This window comes from Carex rostrata, chromosome 5, assembly GCF_964058835.1.
Source record: "Carex rostrata chromosome 5, lpCarRost1.2, whole genome shotgun sequence".
NCBI lineage: Eukaryota > Viridiplantae > Streptophyta > Magnoliopsida > Poales > Cyperaceae > Carex > Carex rostrata.
Genome location: NC_135922.1, coordinates 10,506,131 through 10,523,750, shown reverse-complemented (window position 1 = coordinate 10,523,750; position 17,620 = coordinate 10,506,131). Strand labels below are relative to the sequence as shown.

The 17,620-nt window shown below is 32.8% G+C and overlaps 1 protein-coding gene across 1 annotated transcript; it reads left to right on the top strand.

Annotated features, from left to right (window-relative positions):
* The first annotated feature begins 3,310 nt into the window (after positions 1-3,310).
* Positions 3,311-6,720, top strand: LOC144553836 (putative disease resistance protein RGA3). Its single transcript, XM_078302024.1, has 2 exons — positions 3,311-6,470; positions 6,706-6,720. Exons 1-2 carry the CDS (start codon positions 3,369-3,371, stop codon positions 6,718-6,720), a joined length of 3,117 nt encoding a protein of 1,038 aa, XP_078158150.1. The 5' UTR covers positions 3,311-3,368.
* The last annotated feature ends 10,900 nt before the right edge of the window (positions 6,721-17,620 follow it).

The window sequence follows — 17,620 nt, the reverse complement described above, 5'->3', positions numbered from 1 at the left end:
TTGAGGCCGTCGGAGGTTCAGAGACTTGTCGAAGCGGTGGTCGTCGAAGGGGAGGTTGTCGGAGAGGAGGCTGTCAGATCGGGATAGAGGCTGTCGGAGGTCGTCGGAGGGGTGGCTGTCGGAGGGGAGGTCGGGTCAGATCTATGTGATCAAAATTTTTGAATAGAGAGCAAAGAAAACGGGAAAATAGATCAGAGAAATTGGATTTTTAAATAAAGTAATTTGAAGTTGAACCGTTAAAAAACAGTTGAAATCTTATCCAAAACGGTCCGGGGATTTTCGGGTGAATTTAGATAGATAAGTAATTTGAAGTTGAACCGTTAAAAAACAGTTGAAATCTTATCCAAAATTCAGCTGAAATCTTATCCAAAACGGTCCGGGGATTTTCGGGTGAAATCTTATTCGAGTGAATTTACATAGATAAATAATTAATTTTTAAATTAATTTAAATGGAAAAATATCTAACTGAACAAGTTACGATGGGTATATATCTATACTTTTTTTTAATGTCACCGAAGGAAATTACTATAAAACAATACAATTGGGACCAACCGACCAATGATGCAATATATAATAGAATAATTATTTCAATCCCCACACTCCAGTTCCCCCATTGTACCCCCATCTCTTAAACAGATTTTAACTTCCCATCAACTAACTTAACTAACTAATTTATTCAAAACACTAGTATAAATACTTGGAAGATAATAAATTAATACTTGCAAATTAAGATATTAATACTTGCATGTCTAACTTGATATAACTATATGTAGGGATCACTCAAACTACATGGGGAGAAGAATCATACACATTTTTAGAGGTGAGTTTTTTTTTTCTTTTTTTCAATATCTTCCACATTTCTCACGTTCTATTAGGAATTTTTCGAATCTAAAACCACGAATGTATTCTACGCAATTTTATCTTTCAAATGAGATCCATGATGACGTACTTTCGGATTCATCGTCACACAAGTATTTATACCTCATTGTGCAAGTATTTATACCGCATCATACAAGTATTTATACCTATACTTGTAAGTATTTATCCCCAATTGTGGACCCCGCATCTCCGCATCACATTTCCCTAATCGTCCCTGCGTCAACTTTTCTCTAACAAAAATTGTTGACCACATAGGTATAAATACTTCAGTGCATAGATATAAATACTTGTAATACTTGATATTAATACTTTTAAATGTCAGCAGTGTCATATGTGAAAAATACTAGGTATAAATACTTAAATGACGAGGTATAAATACTTGTATGATGACGAACCCGAAAGTATGTCATCATGGATCTCATTTGAAAGATAAAATTGTGTAGAAGACGTTCGTGGTTTTAGATTCGCAAAATTTTTTATAAATCATGAGAAATGTGGACAAGATTGAACAAATAAAATTGGGGATACAATGGAGGGATGAGAGTGCGGATACTCATATCATCTCCCTATATAATAATTATATCACGCGAGAAGCGCCAAATTAGCAGCTAATGATCTCGGGGAGTGAATTGCGGATCATGGTGTCTCCCTGCTGTGTCCTTCATTCAAGCAAACAAGTTATATAAAACAATCTAAGAACTAATAAAAATGGGACAATTTCGAGTGTGCCCTTATAAACATCTAAAATTGCTAATTAATATCTTCATCAAAACATTGTAATATTCAAATATCTCCATAAAAACTTAACATTTTTTTATCCATTTTATATATTGAGTGAGTCTATGGTACTATGCATATCACGGGTTGTTACCGTGCTACGGCTCTATATTTGAGTTTTCAAATCCTAACGGTCGATACGAACCGTTCATCTTGTTCTCCATATTAATATGCGTTTGGAGACCAAATTTTACATTTTTTGAAATTTTTTTACTATTTTTTTAGATATTTAGAAAATCAATTGATCTGAAAATTCTGGACCATCCAAAAACAGTGATTTTCAATAAATCTAAAAAAATAGTAAAAAAATTTCAAAAAATGTAAACTTTGGTCTCCAAACGCATATTAATATGGAGAACAAGATGAACGGTTCGGATCGACCTTTAGGATTTGAAAACTCAAATATAGAGCCGTAGCACGGTGCCAAATCGTAATATGCATAGTACCATAGACTCACTCTTATATATTTAACTTTTTATTTGATTTAAAAAAATGAATGACAATTTATCAATTTGTTTTTTAAAATAATGAAATAAAAAGTTAAATATATGGGGATAGAAAAAAATAATATTTTTTTTATGGGAGTATTTGCTTTTATGATGTTTTGATGAGGATATTGACTATTTTAGATGTTTATATGAGCACACTAGAAGTTTTTCAAAATAAAAAAATAAATTGTTTCGCTATATATGAACTCATTTCACGTGCTACAAAAAATGTGAAATAAAATACAGAAATAGCTAACTGAGAATTGAACCATTTATATAGAACATATATGTCATTATGAATCTAAATAAATTCATCGAAATTACTAATTTTCTCCTTTAAAATTCATAACATCATATTTATTCTTCTAAACAATGAAATAGCTTTAAAAAACTATTCTTCAAAATTACTAATTTATCCATTTCATTGTCTTTTTTATTAAAAATAATTTGAAATTTATGAAGTACCCCTTTTCTATTAGAACTAATTTTAAATTGATGCATTATTATTAGAAGGGTAATAAATATGATATTATGAATTTTAGGGAGTTAAATACGTAATTTTGAAGCTGTTGAGGGGTATACTTGAAATTCCCCCAAAATTCAACATAAAAAAAAAAATAGATGAAACCACACCAAGAGCACGCCACCCACTGATCATGCAAAATCGCTAAAAGATAAAAGTTGCTGGGAATACCGTTCATAATTTTTTTTTGAGTGAAAAAATAAAATGAACAGTACTAGACGGGACGGATTATCCCGTCTAGGAATTTTTTTTTTTTAATTACCAAGTTTGCGTGGTTAGACACGGAATTAATATCCAAATCCTACTCCTATTTCGAAATTTCACCAAATCCTCCTCCTATTTCGATACTTTATTTTTTATTTTCTATTAATAAAAAAATCGGCATTTACTTCTGCTGGCGTTGTTCACGACACATGGCATGTGGCTGTTCGAGTACCCCAATGTATGGTTAGTAAATGTAAATGTCCACTTTTCTTTTAAAGTTATTTTTTTTTCTCGAGATCAAGTCCATAGAGATTCTTTCTCACCCTCTCCGATTAACTGCTAGTCCTATTTAGCAATTGGATCATATTATATCTCCCTAGCTTCCTAGAAATTCATTTGCATCTGCCATTGCCAACAGTAATTTTCTGATTCTTTATTCTCTCAAAAACCATCCAACTCTGCATTCCTTCTCAGTTCAAGTACCTTCCAAACTACCAATGGCAGATTTACTACTGTCACCTTTGATTCCAGTTGTGCTGAGGAAAGAAGCAGACTCAGTGTTTCAGCGGATCAGCGAAATGTTGGGCATTAATGACCAGCGTGAGAGGCTCCACAACATGCTTCTCGAAATCCAAGCTGTACTTCCCGATGCTGAGGAGAAAGCAAATTCTAATGCAGCTGTAAAATCCTGGCTTGAGAAGCTCGAAACAGCTGCTTATGTTGCTGATGATCTGCTCGATGAGTTTTGTTACAAGGAGCTGCACCAAGATGCCGTGAGACGTGGCCATAAGGTTGGTAATGTAAGTGCCTTCTTTTCCCTTGAAAATACTGCTCTTATTCGCTATAATATGAGTGGGAAATTGAAGAAAGTTTTGGGGAGGCTTGATGATCTTGTTGACCAGATGGGAAGGTTTGGTTTTATTCACGGCCAGAGGGTGCACGTGGTCAATCGGATCAGAACTGATTCTCTTGTGGTTGAATCAAAAGTTGTGGGAAGGGACGATGATAAGGAGAAGGTAGTGCAACTATTGCTCGAAGGGTGTGAAAGTAATGATCTCATCGTTGTTCCAATAGTTGGTATGGGCGGGCTTGGCAAGACAGCTTTTGCTCAGCTAGTGTACAATGATCATAGAGTAAAAGAATGCTTCAACTTACCATTATGGGTTTGTGTGTCAGAAGAGTTTAATATTGGTTATATTGTTAAATCAATAATTGATTTAGTTGAGGGGCAATGCAATCTTCCTATTGACAACATGGAGATGCTACAAAGGCATTTACGCCAAGTTTTAAGTGGAAAGCGGTATGTTCTGGTTTTGGATGATGTTTGGAATGAGAATGTTGATGACTGGGAGTGCCTGAGAGCTCTGTTAAAATGTGGTGATTCTGGAAGTGCTATTATAGTTACCACAAGGAGCGGCAGAGTGGCTACTATAATGGGTACCGTAGAGAGTTATATTTTGGAATGCTTAGGTGAGGATGATTCCTGGAGTCTGTTTCAGAAAAGGGCATTTAGCATGGGGGTAAAGGAATGCCAAGAGCTGGTTGAGATTGGTAGAAAGATGGTCCAGAATTGTCAGGGATTGCCACTGGCCATTAATACACTAGGTAGCTTAATGAGTTATAAGTCTGAGGTGCGGGAGTGGAGGGATGTACTCGAAGAAAGCAGGATTTGGGAACAAAGGCCTGCCAAAGATTATGTTTTGCCGGTATTGAGGCTAAGCTATGACCACTTGCCTTCATACATGAAACAATGTTTTGCTTTCTGTGCGGTATACCCCAAGGATTATGAGATGGACAAGGACAAGTTGATCCAATTTTGGATGGCAAATGGTTTTATTCCATCTGAAGTGAAAGGTTGTAGTGTTTTTAATGAGTTGGCTTGGGGGTCATTTTTCCAGGAAGTTAAGCAAGTTTCTCCCATTACTGAATTGAGGTCAAAGTACGTGGGAGAATACTCTAATGAGGAGAAATGGGGAGAAGAACACTACTCTGAAACCAAGTGCAAAATGCATGATCTGATGCATGACCTTGCTCAATCAATCATGGGTGCCAAATGTCTTTCCATATCAGAAATACCAGCACAACTTAACCAGCCAATAATCGATGTCCACCATATTTCAATAAAAACTCCTCCCTTAGATATTAACAAAGCCATTTATTGCTACCCTTCTATCCATAGCCTCATTTCATCCAGCCCTTATTATAAATATGTGAAAAATATTAGATTTCTAAAATCAAACTCTCTGCGTATATTAGAATTGAATGTAAGCCCCATTGTGAAAACTATGATTACACCCAAAACGATGAAACACCTGAGATATCTAGAGATTTCGATCCATGATATTACATCATTTCCTGAAACGATAAGCACTCTCTATCTCTTGCAGACCCTAAAGATTTCTGAGTGTCCGTATCTCAAAAAGTTACCAAAAGGTATGCGATATATGAGTAGCCTTCGCCATCTCAATATTAGTGGACCCTTTCGTAATTTAAGAATCATGCCAGAAGGTTTAGGAGAATTAAATTACTTGCAAACACTGACAATTTACATAGTTGGCACTGATGCCGGTAATGGTATTAGGGAGCTAAATAACTTGAATAATCTCCATGGCCGATTGCATTTATACAATCTGGGAAAAATTAAGAATATTGTAGATGCAAGGGAAGCAAATTTGATAGCTAAACAAAATTTAGATGATCTGGCAATTTGTTGGGGAATGCCAAGGAGTCGTCAAAGCTTACAAGAAGCAAATGCACCGGAGGTGATGCCCTGCAATCCTTTTGAAGTGTTGGATGCTCTTAAACCTGGCAGCAAGTTGAAGGTTCTGCGAATTGAAGAATATAGTGGTAATATGTTTCCAGTCTGGATGACAGAATACCATATGCTAGAAAATCTAATTGAGCTATATATAATTAAATGTAGAGAGTGCACAAAAACACCTCCTTTAGAAAAGCTACCTTTTCTTCGAGTTCTCGTATTAAAACATTTGGATAACTGTAGGCATCTTTGCAATAGTTCATCCACTAGTTCCAAAGGTGCAGATGATGCCCAAGTAGCTTTTCCATTGCTAAAAAAGTTGGTATTGTCTGAAATGCCTGAGTTATGTTGCTGGTGTGAAGGTGAAGTTGGCAACAAGTCTTCACTGATTTTTCCAGAGCTAAAAGAACTAAAAGTCATCAACTGCCCCAAGCTAACTGCAGTGCCAATTGTCCCTTTGCTCATGAGCATGACTGTTAGAGGAAACAAAAACTTGTCATGCTTTGCTAAAGGATTAACTACATTGCATGATCTCTCACTTGAGAGCGATGGTGGAAATGAATCTCTTTCTTTCCAACCATGGGAGTCTCTCAATTTTTTAGAATTGATAAAATTTAACAGTATTGTACCAGTAGGAGCAATGGAGGGGGAGGAGAGTATAACGCCAACAAAATGCCGAAGGCTGTTTTTCTCAAAAGTGTCAAATATTCCATCAAATAAGCCCTTATGGTTCTGGAAGTGTTTTGCATTTCTTGAAAGACTGGAAATTAGGGAATGTGATAGCCTCATTTATTGGCCAAAGGAAGCATTCAGAAGTTTGAACTGCCTAAGTTATATTCATGTTAGTAAATGCCCGAACTTTCTTGGAACAAAAACAGAGTCAACAGTTGGGAGTTCAATCACAGAGGTGTTATTACCAATAAAAGTTCTAATTATCGAGGCATGTCCAAATCTGGTCGAAATTCCCAATTGCTCAACATCTATTCAAATACTGTGGATTTTCAGTTGCCCAAAACTTGAAGGCTTACCAGAATGGTTGGGAAGCATGATTGCTCTCAAACTGATGCAAATTGCAGACTGTGAAAGCTTGAACTCCTTAGCACCTAGCATGGGAGGCCTCTCCAGTATGGGTTGTCCCAACTTGGCATATCTTCCAGAAAGAATGGAAGGGTTTAAAGCACTTGAGGAACTTACGATCGAAAGGTGCCCAAAGATAAGGGTTCTTCCTGAAGGTATGTTACAGCAGCTAAAGAACCTCAATAGACTATGGATTGAAGGTTGTCCTCACCTGGAGAGGCAATTTCGAAAGTATGGGAAGTATCAGCACCTGATTTCTGGGATTCGAGTTACAAAGTTTGGAGAAGAAAGAAGATTCGACATATTAAAAAATCTTGCACAGTCATTTCCACCATGCAAAATCACTCTCTTTTCAGCATAATCCTAAACCTATGCTTCATAATTACCATCTGAGGTATAGCACATCCACACTATAGCATTTCAAATTTTTTATTCAAATGTTTTTCTTTCACTGATAGAGAGCAATCTCACAGCATATATAAGAAATTATAAAGGTAGAACAAAGTAGGCTTATGAGGTAATACATGCATGTCAACATTTACAAAAATTGTTCAACTGATTGCTCAATTGGTATCCATTAGTATGGTTCTTCTTCTTCTTTCATTCTATTGTATTTAATGAGCAGGACCAATGCAACAGACATTATTTAAATTGTTCACAATTTTTTCTCTTTTTGTTTGCTGATTTGCATATTTGTTTAATGCCAGCAAAACATAAATTTAACAGTCATTAGTATTGCACTAAGTTATGATCTTTGGTGGAAGTCATCATTATTGGATATCTGATTTTGGCTTAACACACACAGGTTCAACAAATGTTTCACAATCTAGCAGGAGATGCATCGTGGGGAGTAGTATTTTCTTTATCGAAATTGGTTGCTAGCTACTTTGGCCAGCTTAATCTGAGATGATCTACACAGGAATTATTAAGAAGTCACAATTACATGGGGAGTAGTATTTTCTTGAGCGAAACTGGTTGCTAGCTATTTTGGCCAGCTTAATCTGAGATGATCTACACAGGAATTATTAAGAAGTCACAATTACAGGTAAAAAATTCCAACATGAAATGGAGATCAGAAGGCATTCTGTAGCCACACTGGTTTTGACCTGACTTTATGCCAAATTTTTAATTTAGCTGGTGATCTTGGTAGATGTTGCCTAACAGTAATATATAAAATTTTCAGGGTCCATTGTAACATCCTGAAAATATAAAATATAAAATCATAAGGAGTCAAGTTTTAAATATAAATTAAAAGAGGAGTTAAGTGTAAAATTAAAAAAAAAATTATGATTTATTATTGTAATTAAAAACATAGCATGTCAAAATACAATTTTACGATTTTAAAGTAAATAGATGAACTAAGTATAAATTAAACAATAACTTTTTTTTACTTGAACTATATCTTGTTTTGAATATTATATTAGTAGGCAAATCTTTTTATAAAAATACCAACAGTAATAAGCGGGATATTTATATAAATAAGCAGAATATTTAAATAATTTCTTTCAAAGCATGACATGGAGACACCTGTTGGTCATGGGAAAACTCATTCAGTTAGTCAAATATTTTTATGGTAATAACAATAGTAAATAAGTAGAATAGTTACATAATATATAAATAAATTTCTTTGGAAGCATGACATGGGGACACCTGTTGGTCATAGGACAACTCATTTTTTTTTACCACCTAACTCCACAAATCCAACGAAGGCCCTACACGCTAAAGGGGGTAAGGAGGAAAAAGGTTCTGTTTTTTTTTAATTCTTGGGGAATCCGCTGACTGAAAAGGGGTGGGGGCAAAACTTATATTGTGGATTTGGGGTCTTGGAAATTAACGGGAGGAGGTGATTAGGAGATAATATAGCGAGGAGAAAGAGGGATGAAAGAAGATAGAGCAGTGACCTGACGATAGAGAATAGAGCAACGATATCGCCTTGGTAAATAGATCACGTGTCAGGTGCAGATGTCGAAATTACTCAGTTTTGTTTCATCTCAGATACAAATTTTGTTGAACACTTGTGCATGCATAGCTTATCATTGCTGATTCGGGTTTATGCTTGCTTTCTTAGAGTTATTTATAAAGTTACCGAGATGCATGTTTGTTACAAGGCATGAGCCTTACCAATATATTGGAGTTGTATAGTAAGCATGTTTAATTCATCATTGTGCTGACCCAATTTTTATATTGTACAAATTTCATTCATGGTCTATTATGACGTGATTTGAACCTTGCACTTGTCAGGAATCTTGCTAAAATTTTGTTAGCTTTGCATCAATGGAACCTTAGATAGAAATGTGAATATGCATTACATTGATTGCACACTTTGATTTGTTTGGATATAGTATGTCTTTTATGTAACCTGGTTAGAAATGAAGACTAAAATTTCTTCATGAACATTGTTGAATTTTTTTTATATATAGCTATGCATCAAAGGGAACTTAAATAGAAATATGAATATGGCTTGCATTTATAGAACATCTTGATTTTCTTGCATAAGGAATGTCTCGTATGTACTTTGATTGAAATTGAAGCATGAAATTCGGGTAGCGCATAGCTGGGCTGTGTAGGCACCATTATTCGGGTAGCGCATAGCTGGGCTGTGTAGGCGCCATTATTCGGGTAGCGCATAGCTGGGCTGTGTAGGCGCCATATTCTGGTAGCGCATAGCTGGGCTGTGTAGGCGCCATTATTCGGGTAGCTCATAGCTGGGCTGTGTAGGCACCCTTATTCGGGTAGCGCATAGCTGGGCTGTGTAGGCGCCATTATTCGGGTAGCGCATAGCTGGGCTGTGTAGGCGCCATATTCGGGTAGCGCATAGCTGGGCTGTGTAGGCGCCATTATTTGAGTACCGCATAGCTGGGCTGTGCATGACCTATGTTTTATATTTGTTGAACCTGTAGTGTGTGATGCAGATTGAAAGTTCCAGAAAAATAATTCATAGAACAATGGTTCTATTTGACTTTGGATAAGTGATAATAAAAAGTATGGTTGAGATAATGAAGTCTTGTATGTAAACATAAACGTATTCTTTAAAATACTAGAACTGAACCTATGTGGTCTTGTGAAAAACCTAACCTTAGCATATTGTTGTGTTAAGTGTATAATAGTTGACTAATCTTTATTGTGATTGTTTCATTTGATTGTCAAATATTTTTATTACATTATTGTTGTACTTGATGTGGTTTTCATTTTGCTTGGTTGGATCTAAGGATCTCATGATAGAAACTAAATACCGCACTGTGAGGTTTAATTCTCTCATCTGTCCACTTTGTGGATTTCAGGTTTTAGGAGCGAAGTGTAGCAGTATCGGGACTAGACGGCAAGAGCATTGGCTGCCACACTGTATAGATTTTGGTATAGTCTTTACATATATGTATATGTTAGTTATACAGTCATTTTGTTAGTGCTTGCTGCACTTGGATACTTCTCATTTAGTTTGCCTTTTGTTCAGATTTGCACGAGAAGTTTCTTTAGTAAATATTGAAAAGACTGTAAACTTATATATATGTGTGTTGTTTTCAACATGTGTATGATATCTATGTTGAAAGACTATATTTAATATTGGCAGCGTTGAGCATTGGTATTGCCATAACCTTAAGTACTATTGTGCCTTGTGACATCTAGTTGGGTGTGCTGTTGTGACTCACTTGACCTAGGTGCCACGGCAAGTTGTCGATTATTTGGGTTGTGACATCCATTTTGTAAAAGACCAAAACACATTGATTGTTTAATCGCACAAGCCTTCAATAGAGGAGCTGATTGAGCTGCCACTGAATGTTTTTTTTTCTTTCTCTAGCATGCTCAACAAGCTAGCTATAAGCTCCTGTCGAATTGGATTTGTTCCTTTCATTCAAGTGCACAAGGGAGTAGAGAGAGATAAAAAGAGAGAAATGTATGTGCTGAAGTTTGTAGATCTTCTAGTTATTATATGGAACATCTTCAAGTTTAAAACAGGAACATGGTGCTTAATGCTGCTCTGTATAAAAAAACATATCTATGTGATTTGTTGTTGCTTCTTTTCGTTCCTAGTGATTGGTTCTTAATATAAAAAAATTGTTTCAACTTCAAATAGAAATTCATCATAATTTAACAATACCTTCTTTCCATTGTGTTTGTTTTTCTTTTCTTTGAATCTTCTGTACTCAATGTTGCCCCAGGATAGCTCAGCATGATATTTTTATATTATTTCTCACTAATCTCTCAGCAATTAATTTTCTACTTCGTCCCCAGATTCCTGTAATCGGATGGTCTGTATGTAAACATAAATATTCTCTTACCTCAGAGAGAAAAGGTTTGCGATTTTATTTTTATTTTTCTTATTCTAAATCGAAATGCGAAACATTCGCTTTGGGTAATAATTATAACAGAGTAGTTTTGTCTTCATACAGCACACTAAACACATAAGGCGCTGTAATAATTTAATAGTGTATGAAGTGAAAACTAGTCTGTTAAAATCTTTAATCTTCGCTATCAAACGGATTTCTGTAGAAGCTTCTAAACAGAAAACAAAATGGAAAAAGAAAATATTTTAAATTAATTAAAGGCAATCTCTTGTAGTCTGGTTGATTTAGTCTTTTCTATAAGAAATTAATTAAATGGGAAAATATAGTTTGCTGAACTAATCGATAAAATAATTCAATTAAGATTAGAAAATATACTAAACAATTCTTCGGTTCAAATATACAACACCATCTACACCTAAATCTGAATTTTGGAACAATATCTTAAATTTACAATCTTTAGGAAGCATTAGTGTCTCATATGAACCGGGTGTCAACTCCAATGTTTTGTTTTGGACTGATATTTGATGCCAAAATTGTCCTATGGCTTCTAGGTTCTCTTTTATATTTAATATATGCTCTAACCCAACCATCTCCTTGCAATTTGCAATTAATTCTCAAGGGGAGGCCCTTCAATTTCATAGATCTTTCGATGAGGTCCAATATACCGAATGGCTAGCCATACTAGATATTATTAGTCATTTTTCTTATACTCTTTTACAGAATAAGCTCAGCTGGAGATGGGAGACCAATGGGCACTTTTTGTTCGATCCCTATATAAGATTCTCAATTTTAGAGGAGTAACCCCCAAAAATGCCATGTTATGGTGGAAAATCCCCATTCCAATTAAGATTAGGATCTTCATGTGGTTTACCCACAAAAACAAAATTTTGACAACTGAAAACCTCAGAAAGAAAGAATGGGTAGGAACTGATAGATGTCAGTTTTGCCAACAACTAGAATCTGTTGACCACTTATTTGTGTCATGTCAATTTACCAAACAAATCTAATTCTACTTAGGGTCCTGCCAAAATATTAGTATTGTTTGGAATAGATTTTCAGATGTCATTAAATATGCCAATCAACTCCCAAGAAAACACAAAATAGTATTCTTAATAGTTCTAAGTGCATTTTGTTTGACTATGTGGAAATATTGTAATGATCTTTGTTTTGCTCAAGGGAATAAAAAAATAGTTAGACAAGTTGTTTTGCTTATTATCTCTCTTGTCCATTATTGGTCAAGTAAGGTGAAACTCCAAATTTCTGAAGCAACTGCACTGTGGCTTTCAGAGGATCTGAATGTGCTGCCCCTTGCGAGTTGGAGTCCAGATAATGAAGCAGCTGCGACTCAAGGAGCTGACGGAGGAGGGATGCAAATGGTGAGTTATGAAGAATGAAGCAAGCAGCAGGTCCCGGGCTTTTCAGCCATATCTTGTGTTTACTTGTGATTCCCTCAGCCCCATTGTGAGGCTTAGCTATAAACTTGGTTGGATTTGTGTTATGCTGATATGGTTGTGTACTATGAACAATGTTTTGCTTTTACTTTTCTGGTATGCATCTTTGTGGGGTTTTGCAGCTTGCATGCTGCAATTTTTGGTTTCCAGTATCTGTCCCATGTGCTTTTCGGTTTTAGATGGGTTATTTTTGCGTAAGGTGCAGTAGTCAACTCACATTAATGGTGTAAGTTAACATTTTCTTTCTCTTCAATGAAGATGAGTCTTTTGGCCTTTTTAATCAAGAACTAAACAATTATTTTTTTGTGTTATATTGTACAATTCACTATTCTTTTGTATAGGAAACAATTAATTTCATTACAATCTTTTGTAAAAAAAATGTATTTCATAACAACGAAATTTTTTATCTTCAAATAACAAATACAATCTCATTCGAAAGGACATCCATTAACTTCAAAATATTTATAGAATAATACTCAAATTTATAGGGATTATCAAAAAGCTAATAAAAATATGCTGAAATATATTCATTATTAATCTTGATTTGCTCGTACTAAATAAGGGAATATTAAAAAAAATGACCGAATCGGATGTTTGTAATAAAAGATTGAAGTATTCAAATATCAAATTCAACCTTTATAAAAGTATCAGAATTACTTTCAAAAATTGCTCAATAAAAATATGTTGTTTCCATTATTTTTTTAGGAGGATGTGGTGCTAACCGTATGGCCTTGTGTTTTGTTAACACGGAAATAATTAATTGTAGCCTTCTACATGAAATCCACAAAGCATCTCCGTCCTAGAAGATTAACAGGCGCAATAATATTAATTGAAATTCAGTTTCTTTTAATTATATCCATGCTTCAAGAATTTAAGGTTCAGGTTTTTAAAAAAAAAAAAATCATTTCAAATTTTGAAATTAAATATTTTGGAAGATGTGAATTCGAATGAAGGAAATTCGTATGCCCACTTTCCAATCAAGGTGTTAATTTACTTCGAAATCATTTGCTAGAAAATATATACAAACGAATTTAATAATTATGGACCTGGGAAATTCCAAAAAAAATAATCAATTGTTAGTTAAAAAATGGATAATTCTGGGATATATAAAATTTGTTTGTGCACCTGCTCCTCTATTTTCTGTTCCTATCCTTATTTATTTAGCTTCAAAGATTTAATAAGAATGTATTGATATTAAGAGTTGCAATAATTTTAATAGAGACATATAAGGTTCAATTAAAATTTTGTGATTAAAAGCTTCAAATTATAATTAAACAGGAATTTGATATTAAATAATTATAACAAAACCTTTCATCTTCACTACTATTTAGTTTTTATATTGTTAAAATTTAGAAATTAGAGCTTGTGATAAAGGAAAAAAAAGGAGAAAAGGAGATAAGTGAAACACTTGTTTGACTTTCATAAATTTTGTGTGCTGTACTCTCTTTACTTTCTTCACTTGTTTGATTGTAAACTTGTGTAAATCTTTTGATTGTTTGTTTTTCTTTAGTTTATCAGAATATAAAGTGGTTATCAATTGAAAACAAGTATTAAAGTTTTATTAAAAAAGCTCATTCACTCCTCTTTGAAATATCTATTAGAGGCATACACTAGTGGAAAAACAGGAATCAGGATCGGTTATATATACATATCAGTATCGGAATCCAACCGATCTTGATGAAGGCGATACTGATACTATCAGGATCGGTTTTATATTTTTCAAGAACCGATCCAAATAGAAACTATTAGGATCGGTTTTTTAATAAAACCGATCTTAATAGTTGTTATCTAGATCGGTTTTTGACTAAGAACCGATCCCGATACGTACTATCAAGATCGGTTTTTATATAAGAACCGATCTTGATAGTATTTTCGAATTTTTTTTTTAAATTACATAACAACCGATCCTGATACGTACTATCAAGATCGGTTTTATATTAAAACCGATCTTGATTGTATTTCAGATCATAATTCCAAAAAAAAAAAAAAAAAAACTTTTAGGATCGGTTTTTATTTAAAAACCGATCCTAAAAATTTTTTTTTTTTTTTTTTTTTTTTTAATTATGATCTGATAAAAAAAAAAAACTTTTAGGATCGGTTTTTATTTAAAAACCGATCCTAAAAGTTTTTTTTTTTTTTTTTTTAGAATTAGGATCGGTTATTTTAAACAACCGATCCTAATAGTAGTAATCTGGATCGGTTGTTTAAAATAACCGATCCTGATGTTTTATTGAAGCTAAAAAAAATATTTTTATTTATTTGACCAGCTTCCATATATATTTTGCTGGCCAGCATCCTAAATTTTTTTTTGTTGCACAGTAAGAAGCAATAATCAATTAAACATCATATACACATTCTAAATTAATTATCATACACATCTTAAACTATTACAAAAAATTCATGTACTTCATAAAAAGTTTTGTGAAGCATTACATGTTATAATAAGAAATTTAAATCCAAAAAAAAATTAATTAACAAACATACAATTGACTAATTGGGCTATTTCTTCAATTAACACACATTTATACAATATACACATTTATGCAATTAATGTAAAGCACAACAATAAAAAAATCAATAATTACCTCTTTTGCAATCACATCACTTGAGATTAAAAAAGACCCTAAAAACAAAAACAAAGGTAACAATTAGATGGAAAAACATTTTCCAATAAAAAATACAAAAAAATGTGTTTTAAAAGTATAATAATGAGAAAATTAGATAAAGCTAATACCATGATAGTTGATCGGCCGGATGATTAAGTAACTTGAGAGAGATGTCCTCAAAACTGTAAAACAATATATAAACACCATTAATTAATTTTTGAAACAATAAAACAAATTAAAAACTGGCACAATTGAGTCGGAGGTGCGAGAGGCTCGGATTTGAGAGGAAGAGACGGAGAGAAAGAGAGAGAGAGACACGGAGGAGAGGGAGAGACGGAGACAGAGAGAGAGAGACAGAGTACTGAGGATTTGAGAGGAAGATACGGAGACAGAGACAGAGATGCTAAATTGAAAATGAGAGGCACGAAATGAAAATAAGAAGAACCCTAGCTAAGCTGGTTATATAGGAATTATCATTAGGATCGGTTGTTTATAAAGAACCGATCCTAATAGTATCAGGATCGGTTTTATAATAAAAAAACCGATCCTGATACTAATTTTTTTGTATAAAAATAGTATCAGGATCGGTTTTTTATTATAAAAAACCGATCTTGATACAAATTTTTTTTTTCAAAATTGATTCAGTAAAAAAAAAAAATAAAAAAAAAAAAAAAAAACAGGGTCGGTTTTTTATAAAAAACCGATCCTAATAGTATCAGGATCGGTTTTTTATAAAAAACCGACCCTGATTTTTTTTTTTTTTTTTTTTTTTTTTTTTTACAGAATCAATTTTGAAAAAAAAAAATTGTATCAGGATCGGTTTTATTGCTAAAAACCGATCCTGATAGTATCTGGATCGGTTTTTAGCAATAAAACCGATCCAGATAGTTTTTTTCTTTTATTTGGAAACTCTTTTCATATGGTTATGTTTAAATAAATATAAAAAATTACATATTAGAAATATAAGTTAATTATTTAATAGAAATTTTATTTAATTTTCAAATTCTACTTAAATAATATTAAACAGGAGATAGGTACTATTTGACATGGATATTTCATTAATGTAATTTTGATGAAAATTAATGTAATTTATATTATTAAAATTTATGTGATAATATAATTAATTATTTGACATTGATATTTCATTTTGAAGTCATTTTGACTATTGAATTTTTTTATACAATCATGCATGATGCATCAATGACTTGTGCCATATAATAATATACATAGGACTTGAACCCTTGTTGTGTGGGGTTGTGAAGGAACGAATACGAACATTAGCATTTGGTCGATCGGAACCGTTAAAATGAAAGAATGTCATATTAATTTCACCATTATAAAATTTGATACAATTCGGGATTCATTTACTAGTTCATCAAAGCAAAACAATATAGCAACATCGCACGGCCGTAAATAGTTTACGTTGGATCTTAATATTATTTAAGTAGAATTTGAAAATTAAATAAAATTTCTATTAAATAATTAACTTATATTTCTAATATGTAATTTTTTATATTTATTTAAACATAACCATATGAAAAGATTTTCCAAATAAAAGAAAAAAAACTATCTGGATCGGTTTTATTGCTAAAAACCGATCCAGATACTATCAGCAATAAAACCGATCCTGATAGTATCTGGATCGGTTTTTAGCAATAAAACCGATCCAGATAGTTTTTTTTCTTTTATTTGGAAAATCTTTTCATATGGTTATGTTTAAATAAATATAAAAAATTACATATTAGAAATATAAGTTAATTATTTAATAGAAATTTTATTTAATTTTCAAATTCTACTTAAATAATATTAAACAGGAGATAGGTACTATTTGACATTGATATTTCATTAATGTAATTTTGATGAAAATTAATGTAATTTATATTATTAAAATTTATGTGATAATATAATTAATTATTTGACATTGATATTTCATTTTGAAGTCATTTTGATTATTGAATTTTTTTATACAATCATGCATGATGCATCAATGACTTGTGCCATATAATAATATACATAGGACTTGAACCCTTGTTGTGTGGGGTTGTGAAGGAACGAATACGAACATTAGCATTTGGTCGATCGGAACCGTTAAAATGAAAGAATGTCATATTAATTTCACCATTATAAAATTTGATACAATTCGGGATTCATTTACTAGTTCATCAAAGCAAAACAATATAGCAACATCACACGACCGTAAATAGTTTACGTTGGATCTTAATATTATTTAAGTAGAATTTGAAAATTAAATAAAATTTCTATTAAATAATTAACTTATATTTCTAATATGTAATTTTTTATATTTATTTAAACATAACCATATGAAAAGATTTTCCAAATAAAAGAAAAAAACTATCAGGATCGGTTTTATTGCTAAAAACCGATCCAGATACTATCAGGATCGGTTTTTAGCAATAAAACCGATCTTGATACAATTTTTTTTTTTTTCAAAATTGGTTCTGTAAAAAAAAAAAAATCAGGGTCGGTTTTTTATAAAAAACCGATCCTAATAGTATCAGGATCGGTTCTTTATAAAAAACCGAACCTGATTTTTTTTTTTTTTTTTTTTGCAGA